We start from the raw sequence: 21,248 nt of genomic DNA, 5'->3' as shown, positions 1-21,248 counted from the left end.
TACAATTATCAAAACTTGAGGGCAATACGCTACCGGCAAATCTACTGACGCCAAACGGCCAAGCCCAGTGAGGACCAAGAGTGGCTGCTCGGCAAACTAAAACGGGACGCCATTTTTATCGATCCGTGGTCTCCGCAACCGAAACGTCTATGTGAAATTATTCCCCCCTCGTTTTCCTTTGATGTGCGTGCACTCTGCGTCCACAGCGAATTTCTCTAACAGCGACAAAACCATAAATTATTTCTGCTCATGCATGAAAAACTAAGCAGCGAGCCTCAAATGAAGAACTGTGTTGCAAAAAATAAAACCGAAGAAAACTTACTCCTCGTGCAATGGAGACCCGATAGATTTCTCTACAATACCACAGAGGACGCTACATAATTTAGCCCATGGCTCATCGTCTTGCGTTATGCTAGATTTTATCACCTTGAATTTATAAGTGTGAGATACTGATCTTGATTGAGTGGGCGCTAGAATTGGCATGAGGCCAACATAGAAAGTTCAGGAGCAGACATGACGCTCAGAGCGGTGAATGCATAATTGCTCCAAATAATACACAAATATGTAATGCATTGATTTGGGTGGACACCATAACAAAGACCCCCTGGCTCCCCCTCCCACCTCTCCCACAACACCAGATCCGGAGTTCCGCCACAAGAATTACAGCGGCGGACTTTCGAATTATTCCTTATCAATGTCAGTCAAATGACCTAGAAGTCTAGACTCTCAAAATTCCAAGAAATCATCTAATCACCTTTACTACACTGCTTCATGAGCTTCTGTAACTGTACTAAGTCCTTTCCGCAGTGACACCGCAATTACTTCAAGTTTATTACTTTTTCTCATCAGTTTGTGTTTGCCGGTTAACCTTCTTTTTATTCATTATGAATAATAAGAGGCGCAAAACTTTTAAACAGGAACTCAACAGATCTTCTTCCTGCCAAACATATAGAATTTAAAAAAGAGTAATTAAGTGAAGTCATTTATTGAAACACGTGCATGTTTTGCCGAAACTGGAAAGGATTTACTTCGTAAATCATCCTTACTGCAGTAGAACTTTCGAACATGCGTTCAAAGATTTGTGCACAGCCGGTTCCCTTCCAAAACAGAAATACATCCGCCCTTTCTATCGAGGCTCAGTAAAAAAGAAAGATAATACTGTATTTAAAAATCATATTTCTTAATTCTCATTAGTCAATCAACATCACAGAATATGCAAGAGCAAGATCAACTAATGTTCACACGTGTCAGAGCCACATTCGCTGCGTTTCTCTTGTATGTTTTGATCATGCACAATGTCGCGGGATCGAATCCTGGCCATGGCGGCCGCATTTCGATGGGGGCGAAATGCGAAAACACCCGTGTGCTTAGATTTAGGTGCACGTTAAAGAACCCTAGGTGGTCCAAATTTCCGGAGTCCCCCACTACGGCGTGCCTCATAATCAGACCGTGGTTTTGGCACGTAAAACCCCATAATTCATTTAATTATATTTTTTGCGTTCTCTTGTGCGTGCGCATCGTCATCTTGCATCGTCACCTTCCTTCTTTCTCTCTACCTCTTCCGTGCGACGACCAAGAATTTCAATAGCCCTCTTCAAACTGCTACCTGCGTATTTCTATGGCAGTGGTCTGCAAGTTGTGTCAAGCGTGTAACGTCATACTGGCATAAGCAAATATAACACATATAAAACGTTTTAGTTTCCATAGGCCTATTATCTTAGCACCTGCACAGCCATGTTTTTATGCTCAGAATCCTTCCTTCGGGGCCTTTCATTCGCTTGCAAGCGAACAAAGATGCCTCTGATGCCAAAGAGACTAAGTATCACTGGTTTAAGACTCGCGGCGATATGCCGAAATTTTTACCTTTGCTGTTGCAAACGTTTTCACTTGAGCTCCACAATTTCAACGTCTGCTGCCACTTTCCTACCCAATCGTTGCAGAGGCTCCCGAGATGCACAAGATGTACGTGGACTCAAACCTGAAGCTCGGCGACGGTGTGGACCTAATGTGCTCTCTCAAAAGAGGTTCGGCACCGGTACACTTTGCCTGGTACCACAACGGCCGTGAAATACGCGCCGAGGACAAACTCGGGGACGTGGTCAGCCTTCAGGGGAAGTCCATTCTCGTGGTGCGCGAAATCTCACGGGACCACATCGGCAACTACACCTGCTCCGTGCGCAACCCGGCCGGGTCGGACAGCTACACTGTCAAGCTCTACGTGGATGGTGAGCGCAACAGGACAACAAAACAAACGCGCCTCTTACAAACATGGGGAGGCGACAGGTTGCAGTGGGGACGGGGTGGTAACAAAAAGTATCCGAAAACAAATGATCGCTATGCACGAGACGAAAAATGTTTTGCTAACAGTAAAGAAAAAATATCAGGTCGGCTAATTCGCATTACTGCTATGAACACACCTGCCCCAACAGCACTGCGGTCGCACGCAGTGCACGGCCGCGAGAATAACTGCAACTTCTCCTTTTAAAAAAAAGCAAAATAATTTACTAATCTTTTTCTTAACTTCCTGCCGGACAGTTTCATCTTCTGGGTATATTCGGGACGGGAGAACTGCGTTCACTATAAAATCGTCACGTTTCTTCTGACTTGTCCGTTCGTCTCTTTCAGTGAAACCCATTTGGACCAAAGAACCAGAAGATGCGTCGGCTTCAACTGGATCTAATATCGTCATTCACTGCAATGCCTTCGGTTACCCTGTTCCAAGGGTCGAGTGGAGCAAGGAGAGAGGTGAAAGACATTTGCTTTTACGTCAACGCTACCACAGTGTCTCCCAACAATCATGCACCAAGATTTACGAGCGTGAAAGAAGCCCGCGAATACACGCAAAATTGCCGCTCGACTGGCCGCTCGAGGCACTTTGCGTGGATTGGAGTAATAGTTGGACACCCTGTACATCTATACTTGGGCTGTGTACAATGCAGCAGCACATTCAACCTTCAGGTTCATATTGTTCTAGGTGTAATTCTCAAAACGGTGACATGAATAAGATGTCTTGAAAGAAGGAGAACAAAGTGACACACCCGGCCGAGAAAGGCGTTCAACATAAGATCAATGCTGAAAATATAGCCTTTTTTTCACATTTGCAATTACAAAATCACACCTTCCCCGCCACATTACGTTCTCATCACGTTGTTATTTATTAAATGACCAGATCCCGGGAAAGAAAGCTCACAGAAAGGCTGGCTATCCAAATCATAAAAAATAAGCTCCTGCCACTGAACAATGTCGAATGAAAAAAAAAAAAAAAGACAGAAAGCAATGATCCCAATAAGCTTTTCTTTTAACACAAATGTCGCTCTCTTTAAGAAGGGCTATTTCGTCAATCTCGCATGTGCCTTTTCTCTCGCAGATGACAGAGACTTCGAGCTTGTTCGCATGGGCGACAGATTCAACATGGCGCCAAACGGAAGTCTGCAGATCCGTTCGGTGAAAGCTGAAGATGCCGGCCACTACAGGTGTGATGTCAGCAACGGGCTCGGGAACGGCCTTTCCAAAATCATTAGCCTCGCCATTAGCAGTAAGTGCGGTAAATGCTTTAATGCGGTTTGATTAGGCAAAGTGGCGCGGACATCAAGTTAAAAGGAAGTGAATGAGTCTAATGGAAGCACTTTCCCATGAGAAAGTGCACGTTAGCGCAAAGAAAATATACATGTGTAAGCAGACTAATGACTTCTGTAACCTTTCGTGTCTTATTTCTGTTACTGAAGTGAAACAGTCGACTAAAATCATGCATAGTTTCTCTCTAGTTTGCGCAATCTGATATATGTCAGTTGTCAGCTTTCTGTAGATCCTGATATACACTGCTTTATAGCGCCGGTATTAGTGATAATGCGGTTCACACATGAAAGGCTGGCCGTGGTTTGTTAACTAAGAACGCCGTTGAATTCCGTTACATTATATGTGTCAAATATTTTTTTCTTCTTATTGCGTTCTTATCTCATTTTCCCCCAAAACTATTGCTAGTGTCCTGCACCAATTAAGCTGACATAACGGTAAAGAAAAAAATAACAGCCGCTTAGTTTCATGTATATTGTTTACATTTTTCAGCGCCACCGAGAATTTTAGAGCGCATAGAGGAGACAACTGTCCGAAGAAGTCACAGTGTCCGGTTGAAATGCGAAGCAACGGGCGACCGTCCACTGACAGTCCACTGGTTCAAGGACCAGAGGCCATACCAGGCGACACTGCGGGAAGGGTAATGTCGCGTCTACCATTGATATAATGTCACATGATTGTGGCATTCGTCACGTTTGAGTAAACACATTACTCTTTGACTGAAGGACAGTATTTGATCGACAGTGTTATCTCTGCAGATTCGACATCATTGAGCGAAGCCTGCCAGGTGGCGTAATTTCTGAGCTCCTAATTCAGAACAGTTCGACGTCAGACACGGGTGCTTACGTCTGCAAGGTTTCCAACAAGTTCGGCAACGTGACATCTCTCACGAAGCTCTACGTGCTAGGTATGTAATACTGCTAAACACAAGACTAAATTCAGCGAATTGTGAAGGAATAAAAATAATGCCGCAGTATTATTTGTTTTAACTAAGTTAACACAGTGGCAGACACCGCTTTCAATATAACGGAATGGATACCGACGGTGAGCAGCTCTAATAAGCATTCAAGGATACTCCACACTGCGGTGAGCGAGAAGTACGGTGTCTGATCAGGCCTTGTATGCTCGCTACTAATTGGCTTGACCAGATACTCAACTTCCTCCTCACTTGCTCTGAGCCAGTCATCTTGCGTAAGGCGCGACCTCAAATTTCCTGTAGTGACGGTGCAGATCTTGCAAATGACATTGGCAGGCTAAGTGGCACGTCATGCTCAGTGGCAAGTCGTCACTTCACAGTAGAGCACTGCACGGGCCGATTTTTGCGGCCCGGGCCCGGCCCGGGCCCGTTTTCACATTGGGCGGCCCGCCCGAGCCCGATCAAAACTTTTATGGCGAGACCCGGGCCCGGCCCGGGCCCGGAAATAATCTACGTTACCCGCCCGGCCCGGCCCGCCACCCCTTTACCTTAAGCCCGAGCCCGGCCCGAGCCCGACTCGAAACCGGCCCGAACCCGGCCCGAGACCGAAAAATACATGTTTTTCATCACAGCGCCGCTGAGATATACGCGGCGGCGTCCACTAGAATGGTGTCAGTTCGGCGACGCGCGGTTTACAGTAGCCATTCCAACGTCACGTCTTGCCGAAGTGTGGTGAAATAAAGTGAATGCCGACCAAGGAGTAAAAACACTCAGTGAAAAATTTTGAAGATGAACAAGGCTCCGGTATGGAGCCTAAATGTCCTTTTAATTTTTTCACTAAATGTTTTATTATTATTATTATTATTATTATTATTATTATTATTATTATTATTATTATTATTATTATTATTATTATTAGTTCTTGGTGGGCATTCTCTTTTATTGCGATAGCAATTATATGAACACTTCCACCAGATTTCTGCCGTCGGCGTCGCCGTCGCCGTCGCCGTGAGGTTCCGTATAGATAAAATCTTCGCCGCGCGCCATATGCCCGAGCGGAAGCGTGCGGTGACGCACGCTGTCACGGAGAGCGAACGAACTCAATCTTCCACGCGCCAGCAAGGAAGCGGGAAGCGAGCGCCGGAGGGAGCGGGGGGGGGGGGGGGGGGGGGAGGGCATTTCTACTCTGCCAACAACCGCGCTCGTCGCTCGCTCGCACCGTCTCTTATCTCCACACGGCTCTGACCTTTATGCGCTGTGCATTCGCCGCTCAGATTCCGTTGAAGCGATAGACAGCACGTACCTTCGCCCGCTGCGGCGTATATGCGCTTGCTGCCAGCGTTTTGACAGTCGTTGTCTGCAGTCGTTCAGTGTGATCGCTTCATGTTTGTTTGTGCGCGCTCACATCACAGTTAGTAATAGTCGGGCCACATTTTCCACCGCACGCTACACATACAATGCTGCCCGGATCGGCAGTGCAGCGCTACAGGTGTGTCCCTTCGCACGCGCTGCCCACGGGCAGCGCTTCTCATCAACACGACCGTTTCACACGCGCCTTCTCGTGGTCATCGAGTCTCTCTTCATGTCGGTCTACTTACGCCGCAGCACACCTGCTTACTTAATCAGCTCATGTTTACTACAATTCATATTGCTACCAAAGCCGCTCACCTTACTTCGTATGACATTGCTGTGTTGCTATCAGCATTCATTGCTTCACCCTTAGGGCGAAACCGTGACATTTTTTTATTCATCATGCCTGTTCCCGACCAGTCAAGCCCTGAATTTCTTCTTCTCGAAGTGCTGTCGCTTTCACTCCCGATATCGTCAGGCTTCGGCGAGATGATCCCGCCCTTTGATGGGCTAATGAATGTAAACGTAAAAGGCCAGTTTCGTCGTCCAACCAGTTCTGTTCGTGTGTTGATTCAGTATTCTCACTTGCAAAGCATTTTCGGCGTTATATTTTACTCGTATTTTCCAAACTCAAGCCTTTGAAACTTTCGTCTTCTCTAGAGCCACCATCGCCTCCTGTCAGCATCAAAATCTCGGACATCAGAAGCCGCACTGTCCGACTGACCTGGCAAGCGCCCTACTCGGAGGTGTCCACGTTTCACGTACGCTTCTGGAAAGAGAACTGTGAGTTGAAAATACTACTAGCAATTAGAGGTATCCTGCACAATCTACCATTGTTAGATCACTCGGCAATGAGTCGGCTCGTTTCATGACCACACTGCACTGCATATAAAAACAAGAAGCGGCAGCTTCACTGCAAGTAAAGACGTCGAGAATAATTAGCTGCGCAGCAAATAAAACTGTAGTATTCCTCTAAGGCTCGTCGGTAATCTTTATCTCGGCAACAACGCAGCCCAAAGTAGGAAGCTGACGCTGATCACGGTATCGGGATCGGAGACCTCGGTCTACCTCAGCGACCTCCTTCCCGGCACGTCCTACGGTGGCTACCTGCTGTCCGAGAACAGGGTCGGAATGAGTGCACCGTCTACGTCCCTTCACTTCACCACGAGTGAAGAAGGTAAGGAGCAAAGTGGTGATGTCACGCGTTAATTATGCCTCGCTTACACGCGGGCGTATCTGCTTTTGTGACATCCTCTCCCCCCTTCTATATTAATTTGTTTACTTGTCTGCTTCTTTGTCGGATACTGCAAGTGCCCCATGGAGAGATATTAAGTATATTATAACAAGTTAAGCTACAAGACGAGCAAAATAAAGTCAGTGCGTTCTATAACGTTGCTGAACGCAGTAGATAAGACAAATGTATCGCGCAAAGTTGTAATTGTATAACTGTAATTGCATAAATTAGAATATCAACGCAACGCTTGAAAATTGACTGTTGTCATGGAACGTGCTACGGCAGCACAGGCTATACACATCAGCTCATGGGCTCGCAGTGATTGCAGTACATGACTAAGAAACTGAATAACACTGTTAGTACATGAGTAACCAATTATCCATCACTTCTCCAAGATTTAGGTCACATTAAATGATTATATGACATTTGTTGTACCATTCAAGCAGACCCCTTACCAGATGAATAACGTGTACTTTTGTTACAAAGCACCCAGTGACAAAAGATCTGCCGAATTTATCATGCACACTTTCAATACCCCTTAAGGCATCCTCCTGACGTATTTTTTTTTTCATTTTCACCGAGCTTAAGGAAGCCTTGTGCCTTTCTTTCTGCTGACACAGCTCCCACCGCACCTCCCTTGGACATCCGGGTCGTCGGGTTAGGAAGCACGCACGTCAAAATTGAGTGGAAGGTGAGAATTACAGCCTCTTTGCTTTACGAACGATAGACAAGCAGATGTGCTATTCTTGCCACCCTCCTGCCACGATAACACAACTTCTTGCACCGTACTTTATGCGTTTTACATAAAGCGCGAAATGTTATAGTTTTTCATCCTACGATGCTATTGCAATCATCGATGACAACCATGGCAGTGATCTCCTTAACAACTCATAGGCGTGAAACATCGGCGTCTACCATAGTCATTCTAAGATAGAATGAAACAGTAACACTAAGTATGAACGTGCATCAGCTAGCGCAAGATTACTGCAACGTTTTGCCATGCACGCAGTACGATCTCATCCGGTGACCTTCTGCAGATTGTGCGACGGTTTTACGCTCGTGCTAAAGCTATGAAAACAAATTGTACTGCACGACTTCACTCCTTAAGTTCTCGCGAATACTCTTGCGCTTAAAACTAAGTAAAACTAACTAAATTATGGGTGGGAGGAACCATTAAATAAACAAAAAAGAACTGAACAGGACAAGCACTGAACTTACAACTGAAATTTATTGAAATGGTAGACCCCGACATCGATATAGCAGCGCATGCTTAAACTCCCGCCATCTGACCCGGAAACAAAAGCACAAGGCAAAAAGGAAAGCCAAGAACGCTAACCCAGGAAACCAGTCTAACATTAAAGAGATGAAAGAACTTGCGTCAGCAATCGAAAAACGCAAACTATTTATCTGTGAGGAGGAGTGAGAGGTTGCTTACACATAAACTTTTGCCCTGATTGAACATGAGCTAACTCGCCCAGCAAACAACCTTACTAACTAAATGAAACTGCATCCTTTTAGCTCAAAACATAGCAGAAAGCTTCCGGATCGCCAGGAAAGCGCCGTGTTCCTCCATCGGGTGGAACATTTGCACTCTCAAGTTCGTGCAGCACAAATCTTTACAAGTTCGAAAATACGTTGTTATTAAGGATGTGAACTATATTTAAAAACGTGAAACGTGAAAGAACAACAGTTTTTGTCTTCATTATTCACAGCGTAGACTGCGTGGAATAAATACTGTGTTTAAAAAAAATTAGTCGATGCGCTAACTCCTGGGAAAGTAGCTACAAATAGAAAGTGATACGGGATACATCTTAGGACACGTGCGAAGACAGGATGAGCACTAAACTTCGTCCTATATTTCCATCCTCACCACCTGCCCCTTCACGCTGGTGTATATACAATGCGTTCCGAATCCACACTAACTATCCTGCTGTAATGTGAATATCATTACTGATACACTTTTGCAAACATCACCTTCCGTTTACCAAGGCACCGCCCAAAGAGCACCAGAATGGCAAGATACAGGGTTACCACGTCGGACATCGAGCCTACGACTCCCCGATGCTGCCCTACACGTACCAGACCGTGACGGGCGTTGACGCGAGCCAAGCTGTCTTGCGTGCATTGCGACCGAACACCCGCTACGCCGCAGTCGTGCAGACCTTCAACTCAGCTGGGCCGAGCCCATCGTCTCATCAGCTGGACTTCACCACACTCGAGGAAGGTACACATCTCGCTTTTGTTCTAGCCGTATTTATATCGACAAGGCATTGTTCGTGCAGTACAAAACTTTACAAGTTTGAAAAATACGTTGGTATTAAGAATGTGAACTATATCTAAATAATCTTATAAGCAAGAATCCCGGAAATATTAGAACACATACCGTCTTTACAATGACCGAATGGAACACTGATTCTTTATCGAGGAACTAACGCAACAATGATTTGAGGTTGCTTTCTTTTTTTCAGATTGTGGTGGTGATTGTGGTAGATTTGTTTCGTGAGCAATGCCGTTGCAGCAAATTATTGTTATTACCAAACAGGATGACGCAATTTTTCAGCTGGGAAAATATTGAAGATACAATTTTCATGTTTATTGCTTATACTTTATTAACAAAGCAGCTTACGGGACCGCACCATGACAAGATCAATTAAATACTGCCGTAGCATCAAAAAGTCTATCAATTCTTAAAGCACACGTCCGTACGAAAAAGCACACGCCGAACGGCACACTAGCATGCCTGCCCACAAGCACTGTAACTAGAAATTGCGGGGAAGTGAGTTCGTATGACGGAAGACAACCGAACTTCATCAATTCAATACTTGTCACGTGTGCTCTTTTTGTTTTCTCGGGAATGTCTTCCTGAAGTAACAAATCAATGACGCGAAATTTCTTCTTCTCCTTCTGTTTTTTCTTATTACTCATTGGGATTTTTTGTTACCCTTCACTGTGTCTTTGTTATGCCCTCCGCTATGAGGCAGGCGGGCTTTGTTCTCCTTGCGCAGGCAGTTGCCAGCCTGCATCTAAGGCCTTTAGTTGTACTTGGCTTCACATATTAACAGTCCCCTATGTTAAATAAGTTGTTCCTTCGAGACGTTCTCTCTATCAATATTTATGTATGACACAAGCCTAAAATTTTTTGTGGATTTTTCCATATTTAACCAGACCTCCCAGTGGCACCCGTCTTCAGCGTCAGCAGTGTCACATGCTGCTCTGCAACATTTACCATAAAGGAGAAGAAACGAAGAAGCCTAACACGTAAGCTCATCGTTTCCCTTTGGACTCTTCAGAACGAGTAAATACATAATTATCAAGTATTCGATAAAAAAAACTTACTTCTTTGTCCGCTTTTCTTTATATGTGGCTGGAAAAAAATCTACAGTCAAAATGACAACTGAGTTGCGTCAGCGTTATTATTGCATGCTTTGGAAGTAATTTTCCTAAGGTTTTTATTAGTGCAGAACGGTTATTCATACATACACTATTTGTAGGAACAGCGGCATTGCAAATGGAATTACATTGCATGAAAATGAGCGGAATAAATAAAAATGTGATAGAAGGTAGCACACCCCGGCACCGTACACGCGTATCTAGCAGGAATAATCAGGTAACAATGTAAACGTGTATCCTAGTCATGAGCCTGCCTGTGAGATCAAAAGTAATTTCCGCGTGGCGACTGACACAGGATTCCCAGATGCATTTCCTGAATAATATATGCTTTTTTTTTCAAATATATATTTGAAAAGAAAGATCAAAATATGCCGACTGGTAGGAGTAACTTTTTATTGAAGTATTGAAGTCCTTCACAAAAGTGAATACCGCGAAATTTCAAAGGGGTGTAACAATTTTCCAAGTCTATACAATCCCAACAAAAACATAAACGCCATTCTGTAACGTGCGTTTAATAACGTTTAAAGTGTACCTACTGGACGTGTTTATGTATGACGCGAATTTGTTACATATAGGTTCACAGTCTCGCAAAATTTCTATTCAGGAAATTGCGCTACCTAGAGTCAAGTATGCCAGATTTCTTTTTCCATAATGTCCCTGTCGAAATCTTTGAGGAACTTGCGTCATCATGTCACAGATGGCACACATGAATCAGTGATAAACGTTCACGTCTTCCAAAGATTGTTTCTCGGCCGCGTACTAACTTCTTTGCCACTTTTCCAGGTGAATTATTTCAACTCCACTTCTTGTATTTTTCCTTTGACCTAGCCTTGCGCATACGTTGCTTTGTTTATGCTATTGCCGTGCTTTCGTGCCATGTCCCATGATGGGCATTATGTTTAACGCAGAAAAGCTTATTCCTTGGTCCCCACCAGCTTCACAAAATCTGTAACAGAACTAATGTCACCGATTTTCATCCTCACGCACTTGAGCCGCCATGCTATTAGGGCTTGGCGCACTCCAAATACCCAGGCACGCATAAAAATTTTCATCAGGCATTTAGCTTCTGTATTCGCCTATTTTGAGCTTGGAATTATAGTGTGGTGCTTTATCCCGTGTCTTCTCTCGTCAACGAAAATATTGCAGCCCCTCCTTTTTATATTGATTTACTTCGCTGTTATGGCAACCAGCGTGCAGTGTTAAACGTCATTCCTACTTCCATAAAGCACGTTCAAAGCTGGCCCCTCTCATACAGGGACACGACGAACACAACGCAATAATTCGCAGAGTGTCCTGAAGTAGGTTGCTGGGGAAATTACTGAAACCGCAGCGAACATGGCAAACGACGCTACGAGGTTTAGGACAAACACGGCGCTATATGTTTGGCCATCCTAACTTTAGTTCCATCTTTCGCCCTTGTACCTAATCATGATTTGCATATCACTGTCCAAAATTACGTTCTGCTCTGTTATGCAGGCCTTGCTTTGGAGATATTGAGGTAGAGAGTACCTCGGCTACTCTATTTCTCAATGATGTAAAGCGATGAATAAATAAATATTAATAATAAACTAAACTAATAAAAAGAAAATCCTGCGCATATATATATATATATATATATATATATATATATATATATATATATATATATATATATGCCAATCTTTGCAACTGATGTACCGCAGATAGCGAAGCTGTATGTGCAAGTTGTCGCACCATTCGGAAGTACTAGGGGTCTGTTTGCTGGCCCATCTTTAATTTCTCATCACCGAGGACGCCTGCGCGTTCTCACCGACGTTCTGGTGATGATACTGCCACTTCGGGGCTCCCACGCGGGCTGCGCTGCTGGCTGTTCTTTGATTGACATTTCATACCGAGCAAGCCGCCGCATGCCTGCCTTCACCGCCTCAAGGAAACTACTGCAAAACTTCCCTTAACAGCTGTAAAATGACAATCAAGTTAATAAATGCAACGCCGCAAGGAGAGTTCACACTTGACGTCTATCCGTGCCGCAACAGAACAATATATACTTTGTAGCCCTCGTCCATTGGTGCTATCTGGACGTCTCCTAAGTGCGCAATGATTTCCATGTATTATCCGAGACAGTTATTTACACGAGTTTAGTAACCCCAGACCTATCCCTGACGCGAAAATTGAATGATGGTTCTGAAGGATCGCGCTAAATTATTCGTGCCATAACTTCACCTCCCTTGCCGTCGTTCACTGATCACGTTAAGAAACCCCCAATAATGAAAAAAAATGTGGTTGATCCCTCTTATATAGGAATCGGTATAGAACACGAAAGTGAAACGTGTCTTCACAGAAGTAGTGTAATGTTTATTGCACATTGATATATAATGTCTATTGGTGTTTTGTGGCTAAAGCGCCCTTAGGCGTTGATGCACCCACGCTGACGCCTGGTGGCACGTCTCCTCCATCACGACTACCAACGTCGATGACCATGAGCAACCGTCGTGCATATGGAAGCTGCACTACGCTGCACACGCTAGCACAACGCGAAAGACGAAGCACGTAACTGACACACTAATACAACGCGCAAGACAAAGCACGTAACTGAATCGTCACCGAGTCAAATCAGCGCGTACAGCGCGTCGTAATTGCAGCCTCCGCGATCAACTTCAGAAACATTTTCAGAGCTAATTGCGGAGGCCACGCTCCGCTGTGCTGAGTACGGTGAACGCCACCTAGGTGGCGTTGGTAGTGCTTCTTGATGCCAGCGTCCCTTCGAATGCTGGCATCGAGGCGTCGTAGTGCTGAGACCACCGAAGCGTTCACTGTCGGTGCGCGTTAGTGTCATAATGCAGTACTTCTCTTTTCTGCTCGTAGGCGGCGGCACCGCCCCGAGCAAGAGCGCGGGTACACGGAGGAGTGTTAGATATATAAGGCGCGTCTGTGTAGCTCTCTGCAAATGCGTTTGTGGCGCAATGGGTTAAACGCTCGGCGATCTATCGTCGCGGACCGAGAGGTCGTGGGTTCGATTTCCAAATTTTGCATGTTTGTGGAACTTTTTCTTCTGGTTTCTTTCTTTGTATTATGTTCGTGTACATTGTAAGCTGACGTATTTCCGTGACGGAAATACGTCAGTGAAGTCTTGGTGGACCCCGGCATAAAACACTTTCGTGTTAAAAAGGTACAAGGCGTAACCCTTCTTGTCCGCTGTATAGTATTACATACTACTTCTCAAGAACTTGAACATTGTTACTAAATAGCGCTCGTATTCAGACAACGGCGACAAGTTCAAAATGTTACCGCTAAGAATTGAGGGTGTCAACCAAACAAAGCATATGCTAATAATAAAAAGAACTAAGTCTGGCTCAACGGTTCCTTGGACCTTTCGTAGCAGGTAGCGTAAAAACGCGCCCCGCACAATTATGCGTAAGTGTCAAATGACCCATTAAGCGAAATGCAGCTCCACTAACTTGAAACCTGGGGACGTGCGAAGCATGCAGTGATGCACCGCTAATGGGGTCATGCTTCCTTAAGCAATGGCTCATAGCCCCGTAAACGCGGCCTCTCCATTACGACGACAGAAGAGAAGTGTAATTCTACGCTGGAATGATGAGCGGCAACGCAGCCAGCTGTGGAAGACGACGAAGACGATAACGAACGCGGGAGCATTGGCACGAGCGCGTGGCGAGCGCGAGCACGAACTGCTTGCTTACCGTGACTATAACGACGACGACAGGAGACACCGACAGCCCGAGCACATATAAGGTGCTTGGCACCTAAGAGAAAACGCTAGACTGTAATGCATGTATATAATTATTTGTTGCCGCCCAACGGGATGTGAATAGATATCATCATATATCATCACGACAGTATTGGTTTCATAAGCCTCGGTCTTTATAAGCCTTCCTGCCTAAAAGTGGGAAGTTATTCTCTACAATAGTTTTCAGCCTCTCGCCCTGCTTCAGCCCAGTAGACTATAGAAAACGAGAATTCACGCTCATTCGATTTCAGATTAGTTGTTTTCTCACTGCTTGGTGAAACGAAAGAACCACTTCTAGACTTTTTGAGATCGTTCTTTTCAGCGTGTGTGTGCGTGCGCGCATTAGCTCCTTTTCTTCATTCTTTGTCCCTGTGTCGTGTTACTTACCGGGCTCAGCCTGGTGGACCTGCCCCCCTTTCTCTCGTCATTTTTCTTTTTCTGTAGCGCTCCTCTCTGCGCTACTAAGCTGTATGTGTGGTCCTCTCCACGTGCAGAGTACGTGCTGGACTACCGGGAACGAGGCGGTTACTGGCGCTCCATCTACTTTCCGTCGCACACGCACACGCTCTCGCTGGACAGCCTGAGCAGAATGACGCCGTACGAGGTGGTCCTGTCGGCATACAACATGTACGGCCGCGGCGATCCGTCAGATCCGGTGCTTTTCGAGACCACCGGAGAGCGTGAGTGTCATCTTTACTAGAACAGGCCCGCTACACATTGTCTTCAAAGATATTTATACGTTCAAAACGTAACTAGTTGAATGATGACAAATGCCGTTATCGCTGGTTGCCCGAAAAAAATCCATGACATCGTTTTCTCGATTACATTCCCTTAACACAAGAAGGATGTCCAGTGGGCGATAAGTACTTATTAACACAGAAAAAAAAAACAGAAAATGTCGACGCTGTAATGGATTCTGTGCCAGCTGGCGCAATTTAGCATCTGTGCTAAATTGGAATTTGTTTCAAATAGCAAGAAAACAAAACCTGAGTGTATATAGTCATCGAGCTTACTGTACACTATAAAAATATTAAGTGCACCAACATCTTCGGAAGCTGGACCATGTCAGTGTGTTAGAGCTTAGACAAATAGGCTTGAAGCAGAGAAAAAGCACGATACAGTTCACACATAACTGAGATGCCAATATTCCTACCGTTCGCCACAGTGCAATAATATGCACGCAACACTCATAAGAAATTTATTCCACAATGGTTACATCGAAGAATTTATTGAACAAACAAAATATAAAAGTTCGCTGATTTGCAGGAAAGTGAGATAAGGCTAAAGCATCACAAGTGTCCGACTGCATCCTTTAGTAGAACTCGATGGTTCCTTCCGAAGCAAGATACTTGCGCTAACTTCGAACTGCATTAAGCGGTTCTTGCGGCATAACGCGACTTTTCGGAAGTTTCTTTCTTCCTATTTTCCTAACAAATGGTGACAATTCGTTCATTGGCGCTACCGCAGAGCCCTTGCCACAGAGGACGGATGAAGGCACCAGATACCTTCTGAACGCTCGAATCATTGGCCCTGTGATCGCCTCCCTCCTAATAATCTTCACCTCAATAGCTGTGGCTTGGATCTTCTACAAGAAAATCACGTCCCCGGAAAAAGGTACGCCACGTTGAAACTGAACACAGAAAAGCAAATAACCAACACTACAGCTCGCTAGGGCCGGCTATTTATCTATTTGCCTTTCAGTGAAGTGAATGCGAGCACTGATCCTAGTCTAGCGACGAATTAGGAGCATATGCTAACACGAATACAGACAAAGGACAGAGAAGGGGAACGTGCGTTCCTTCCCTACCCACGGTCTTTGTTTGCGCTGTTCCCTTCTAAATATACGTTACCGACAAGCCGAAATGTTAGCTTTTCAGTTATATTTGGTCCGTCAACTGATCTACTAACCCCCTCAACATATGTGATGCAGCTCGTATCAATCTGAAATTCAGCAACCACAAGTGTTTTAATGCGACAACATTACACGGACCATTCAAGAGCGCTCGGCCTTGTGGGTTATTATGGGTTGTTACCGAAAACAGTTGGAAAACATTGGGAAGTGAGAGGAAGAAAATAAGCCAAGGGGTGATGAGGAGCGCAGTTCCGATGAGGAATAGGCGGGAACATTGGATTACGTCATGGCGGCGCCGCCTCACACCGGGCAACGCCGATAGTATAATCAGCTTCGGGCGCGTTGCTTAGCGCATCACCCTCTCCGCTCGATGTGTAGGTGAGCATGGGCTTCTGTACTCGCTTCATGGCATCCGTGCTCATTTAGTTTTTGCGGATGACGATATACATCAGTGCTTCACGACTTAAACAGCGCTGGTGAAGGAATGTAAGCATTTGTGTACTGGCGTTCGTCATTTTGGAATCCGCAAGCGCACGTCTTCTGCTCAACGTCTAGGGGGACTGCAATGTGACTGTAATCGTCGCCCCCGCTTTCAGACCACCCAATCATCTACCAAAGTGCGACCCTTCCCAAGCACATGTGGCCGGAGCAGGAGTATGCGACCATCGCCAGGACCACCATTCGAAGGAGGGTGGAAGAGGCCTACGACGTCCCTTGGGACATGGAGGACGTCGTCGAATGCCCTCCTAAGGTTAATCTCGCACTTCGGTTGCCTATTTGCGATTCTGTCCGGTGCTTGTGCAGTGTCATACGTTGTTACTTTCAAATAACCAATACGCTACATCTAAGAAACGACTCACGCTCTTTGACAGACGCCACAGCTTTGGGCTCTCTGATGATTTGTTTGTAGGCAGGATATTTGATTTACCAAGTATAAAAGACAAGTCGATCAAAATAAAATTCACGACGACATATTCAATACACTTCTTCGTTTTATGATTAATGAAGGTCATTTACAACACTGCCGTGGGCAAATTACGGTTGTTGAAAACCTTGGAGGATAAAAAAAGCATGTATGAAAATTGTGACAGTGGTTCCTGTTCCACAAACTATGGAGCTTATTTCCTATAAGTAAAGCGTTGTTTGTCGGATATTTAAGGACGCGAGACAACGCCTAACGTGCGAAAAACGTAATCGTAAGCCCACAAGGAATGATACAAATAATGTTGGGAACGACATCGAAAGCATATACTGGGAGCTTCTTTTTATTTTTTTTTAGATTATACAAAATATTATAAAATATCCTGTGGCAGATAGCGTAATTGCAGTCCTTAAGCTAGATTACTCGAAGCGGCAGACGTTACTCGCACGAGAAGTCGAAATGAATAATCGAATATTAACAAACATTTGCTAATTAAACTTCAAAGTAAACTAAGTAATTAATTACTTAATGGCACATATTGCAATTCATGAGTTGTTTGCATGAGTTTGCAAGCCATATCCACTTAAGGTGAATACTGAGGTAGGCACCGGTTTGGAGGCAGGCGCCGTCAGCCTTACGGGAAAATGCAGTGCTGTACGGCTTCCTTTCATCTTTTTTTAACGCCGTTTTGTACATCTAAACACAAAAGTAACTGACACGCCAATGTATTTTGTCGCCAACTTCGGGAAATACCTCAAAACTGGTGTCATCCTGAAAATTCGTTTCAGGTGGATACACCTTGCGAATTCAGCGGCTAAAATTCGTGAATTGCTATATGTGCCGTAAAGTAATTAATTAAATAAATAAATAAGAAATGTTTGTTTTTCAGCCGCTTGTGTATTTCAATTTCTCGTGTAAGTAATGCCCGCCTCTACGAGTAATCCAGCTCGATGACTACTACTAAGCTATCTGCCACGGGCAATCTTTTTTAAATTGTGTATGATCTAAAAAATTAAAACAAAAAAACACCCGCATATAGAACTGACTTGGAGGTTCAGTACTACCTCATCTGACTGGCGTGGTGCAGAGTGTGCTCATCTCGTACTATGATCCATAGGCTTGAGATTTCAACGGCTAAATAAATCGCGATAAGCAAACTTTAAGGACGAGTAAGATATCAAGATGTCTAAACATTGGTTCTCTTGCATCTCAAACTCATTGCAGGTTGTGGAGGACTGCTATACGCTGCTCAAGAAAAAGGTGCCAGGCGAGCTGCAAAGAGTTCCTGCGGGCCATTTCCTGCTCGATGGTCCGTCCTGTTCTATGCCAGACGAGCCGCCCGTTGAAGAACCGGAAAAATGAACTTCGATAATTTCGTGATATTGTGCTTGCCTATATCATCGCGAACAAATCACCCTCATTTGATTTTGTACGGATCATTTTTTTACCATAGACGCAGTATCAGTCACATCTGGTTGAAGCATTCACTGATAAAAACTACATAAGCGAAGGATTAGTAATAAAGAATTATCCACGAAAATTAACAGCAGCTGTTGTGAAGTACGGACAGCGCCGTGTGATCCATGATCTAATTTTTGCAAAATCAGGAGTGAACTTAACGTTAGCGTTTGGGTGCGTTATTGGAATGAATTCTGGTTGGAAGGCTTTCCGCGTTAGGGTGACACTTGCGTTTTTTGCGGTCGTGTTCTCCTATTAAAATTCAAAAGCAGGATGTCTAGCAAGCAGAAAATTCAGCGACCTAGACAGGGTAAGGAAGCATAACAGTAAGAAAGCACGGTACAAGAAAGCAGAACAAGCTTACCGTTCAAAACAACGATACCATTATGTAAAAAGGGCGATAAAGGTTTTAAAGTGCAAGTTAATATGTGATATGTGTTAGCAACACTTTGATGGATACGAAATATTTCATAGTCCGAAATACCCACAAAACTTCTTTCGATTAAAATTTTTATACACTTGTTTGTGCAGTGGATATAGTGAGGACAGTTGATTGGGATAAGCCGTGGCGTCTTAATTGGCCGGCAAGGCAACAGTAATAATTCGTAAGATTAGTACAGAGCGTACGGCGCCTGTGGTACGGCAGCGACTCTAAACAACCGTTGCCTAGATAGCGGAGAACCGATCAGAGCAGATTCCGCTCAGTAGCCTCTGCTATAATTGTTCTGACGTCATTAAGATTCATCATAAGAGGACTCGTCACTACTCATTCAAATAGGGTTACGAAATTAAAGTGCAGGGCGCACATCACTGGGTATGCACATGTACGATTGAAAATTCCTGTTCCAGACAGATGTGACTGGGCTTGCAAACATCCATCGCGTTTTACTATGAGCGAAGGCTGGGGACGTGCAAGGAATACCTTTGAACGCTGCCGTGTAGTCAGTATTCTCGGGAATGTAGTGTTCGCCAGTGTCTGGCAAATACCTTAGATATTTGAGAAACGTATGTATATTGTAGTGTTTGGTCGAGTGCTCCCGTCCTTCAAGATTTCCTCAAACTTGGTACGTTTAGCGCTTCCACAAAAAAAAAAGAAAATAGCATTGGAGCGCCGCCAATGTATGACGTTTGTCTGGTGCACTAATTTTGAGAACGACGTGTAGGTCGTGCTTCACTGCTGGGTGTTTCTTTTCTCTTTGGCTTAATTGCTTTCCGAACACGCCCGTCACTTTCTAGCACCTTTTGGAACTGCATTTAGCTTTGTTACACCGGTATAACACAGAGCTCAATATGAGCCACCTGCATTTTTAGTACAGTCAATAACAGAAAAACTCCTTCACACCAGTTTAGACATTGAGAGCGCAATTGCATTTTTGGCGCGATCTGAGGTGAGACCTTTATGCAACTAAACCTTTGCCTAACATGAAAAATGCAAAAACAGCCAGGGCTTCCGCAGAACAAAGGTTACCATCTCATCTTTCCCGCTGCCATAAAAGAACCGTACACGAATTTTTTCGCAGATTTGCATGATGCACCGCCTTTTGTAATGCTTTTTTTAGAACGTAGAGTTAGTCTTTTATACGATCCGCGAAATGATCACACGTAATTTTTAGGCATTAACTAGATAGCTTTTACAATGACCTCAGTGCTTCAATAATATTTTGCAAACTTATGAAAAAGGAATGTTCTTTACGGCTTTTGTGAATGTTTCACTTCCTTGTATTTATAACAAATATTTCAATATGCTCACACGCGTATTATTTCAGAGTAAAATAAAGGCAATGATCTGAATTTTCTTGACCATCTGCAGCACATGAGAGAACAGCAGCTATCCTAAAACGCCGTTCTCCAATTCTTTGACCTCAAATTGTTAAAGGGAGGCACACGCGTTATGAAACAATTTTCATCTTTCTCTTCTTAATCATTTTTTTAATTCTGCATTAACACTTCATACAATTACATGTGGTTTGTGGAAGTCGCAGAGAAATGACTTTCTTTTATTAGGGCATCAATTTCGTATGGTTCTTGAAAAAAAAAAAAAAGTTACTTTGGACGCTTCGTTGTTGGCGTTCCTGCATGGTGTAAACGTGTTACATAAAGGTACTCAAGGAAAAAAGTATTACCGTGGCCTTATATAAAACTTCAGATACTCGCAAAATGTGATTGTCGAGTGGTCGAGAAGGGACTTTCTTGTACCGATAATTAAATGTCATAGCACATTCGTAAAATGTTGCAGTAGATATTACATCTGGAGCTTATTTAAGCCATGGGTCACATACCATGGGTCACATACCTATCAAGTCAATATGCGCCCTTAGATCGCTAAAGAATGCAAGCCTAGCCGAATAGTGCGGCGAAAATACTCAGTGAGTGTCGCATTACAATGTTCTTTTGGCCATTGTATGTTTGGCATATAACTGCGTTCGGACATATTATTATTATTATTATTATTATTATTATTATTATTATTATTATTATTATTATTATTATTATTATTATTATTATTATTATTATTATTTGATTTCAAAACATATATACATGTGACAGGAAAGGGAAAGTAAGGAGCAGCCTGGCAACGGCCACCGGAAGGGGCACAACGCCGGCCGAGAGAGTACCGATTAAATTATTTCGGTCTTTTGTTTCCGTTCCTAGTCTAAAATACATTTTCTGCACATTAATGTTTTTCAGTGACCACACGTAGTCAATTTCGGAACGGCAAATACCGCTTTTTTTTTTCGGTGCATTAAACATTTATTTGAGTAGGCTGATATTGGTATAGCTTAGCATTATGGTTTGTCGAATGGTCAATGAGGATGGTCCGCCTTG

At 44.1% G+C, this 21,248-nt stretch overlaps 1 protein-coding gene across 1 annotated transcript in view; it reads left to right on the top strand.

Moving 5' to 3' along the window:
* Positions 1-20,814, top strand: part of LOC119460637 (Down syndrome cell adhesion molecule-like protein 1 homolog) — a 42,967-nt gene extending 22,153 nt beyond the window's left edge. Inside the window, exons 3-16 of the mRNA XM_037721669.2 lie at positions 1,941-2,225; positions 2,626-2,745; positions 3,368-3,535; positions 4,066-4,213; positions 4,332-4,480; positions 6,500-6,622; positions 6,852-7,016; positions 7,694-7,764; positions 9,063-9,297; positions 10,239-10,331; positions 14,685-14,870; positions 15,658-15,804; positions 16,639-16,793; positions 18,189-20,814. Coding sequence (XP_037577597.1) covers positions 1,941-2,225; positions 2,626-2,745; positions 3,368-3,535; positions 4,066-4,213; positions 4,332-4,480; positions 6,500-6,622; positions 6,852-7,016; positions 7,694-7,764; positions 9,063-9,297; positions 10,239-10,331; positions 14,685-14,870; positions 15,658-15,804; positions 16,639-16,793; positions 18,189-18,326 — 2,183 coding nt within the window. The 3' untranslated portion in view covers positions 18,327-20,814. The remainder of the gene's footprint in view (positions 1-1,940; positions 2,226-2,625; positions 2,746-3,367; positions 3,536-4,065; positions 4,214-4,331; positions 4,481-6,499; positions 6,623-6,851; positions 7,017-7,693; positions 7,765-9,062; positions 9,298-10,238; positions 10,332-14,684; positions 14,871-15,657; positions 15,805-16,638; positions 16,794-18,188) is intronic.
* The last annotated feature ends 434 nt before the right edge of the window (positions 20,815-21,248 follow it).

Source organism: Dermacentor silvarum, chromosome 8, assembly GCF_013339745.2.
Source record: "Dermacentor silvarum isolate Dsil-2018 chromosome 8, BIME_Dsil_1.4, whole genome shotgun sequence".
Lineage (NCBI taxonomy): Eukaryota > Metazoa > Arthropoda > Arachnida > Ixodida > Ixodidae > Dermacentor > Dermacentor silvarum.
Note: the sequence above shows the minus strand (reverse complement) of the source record. Positions and strands in the feature narration are given on the sequence as shown.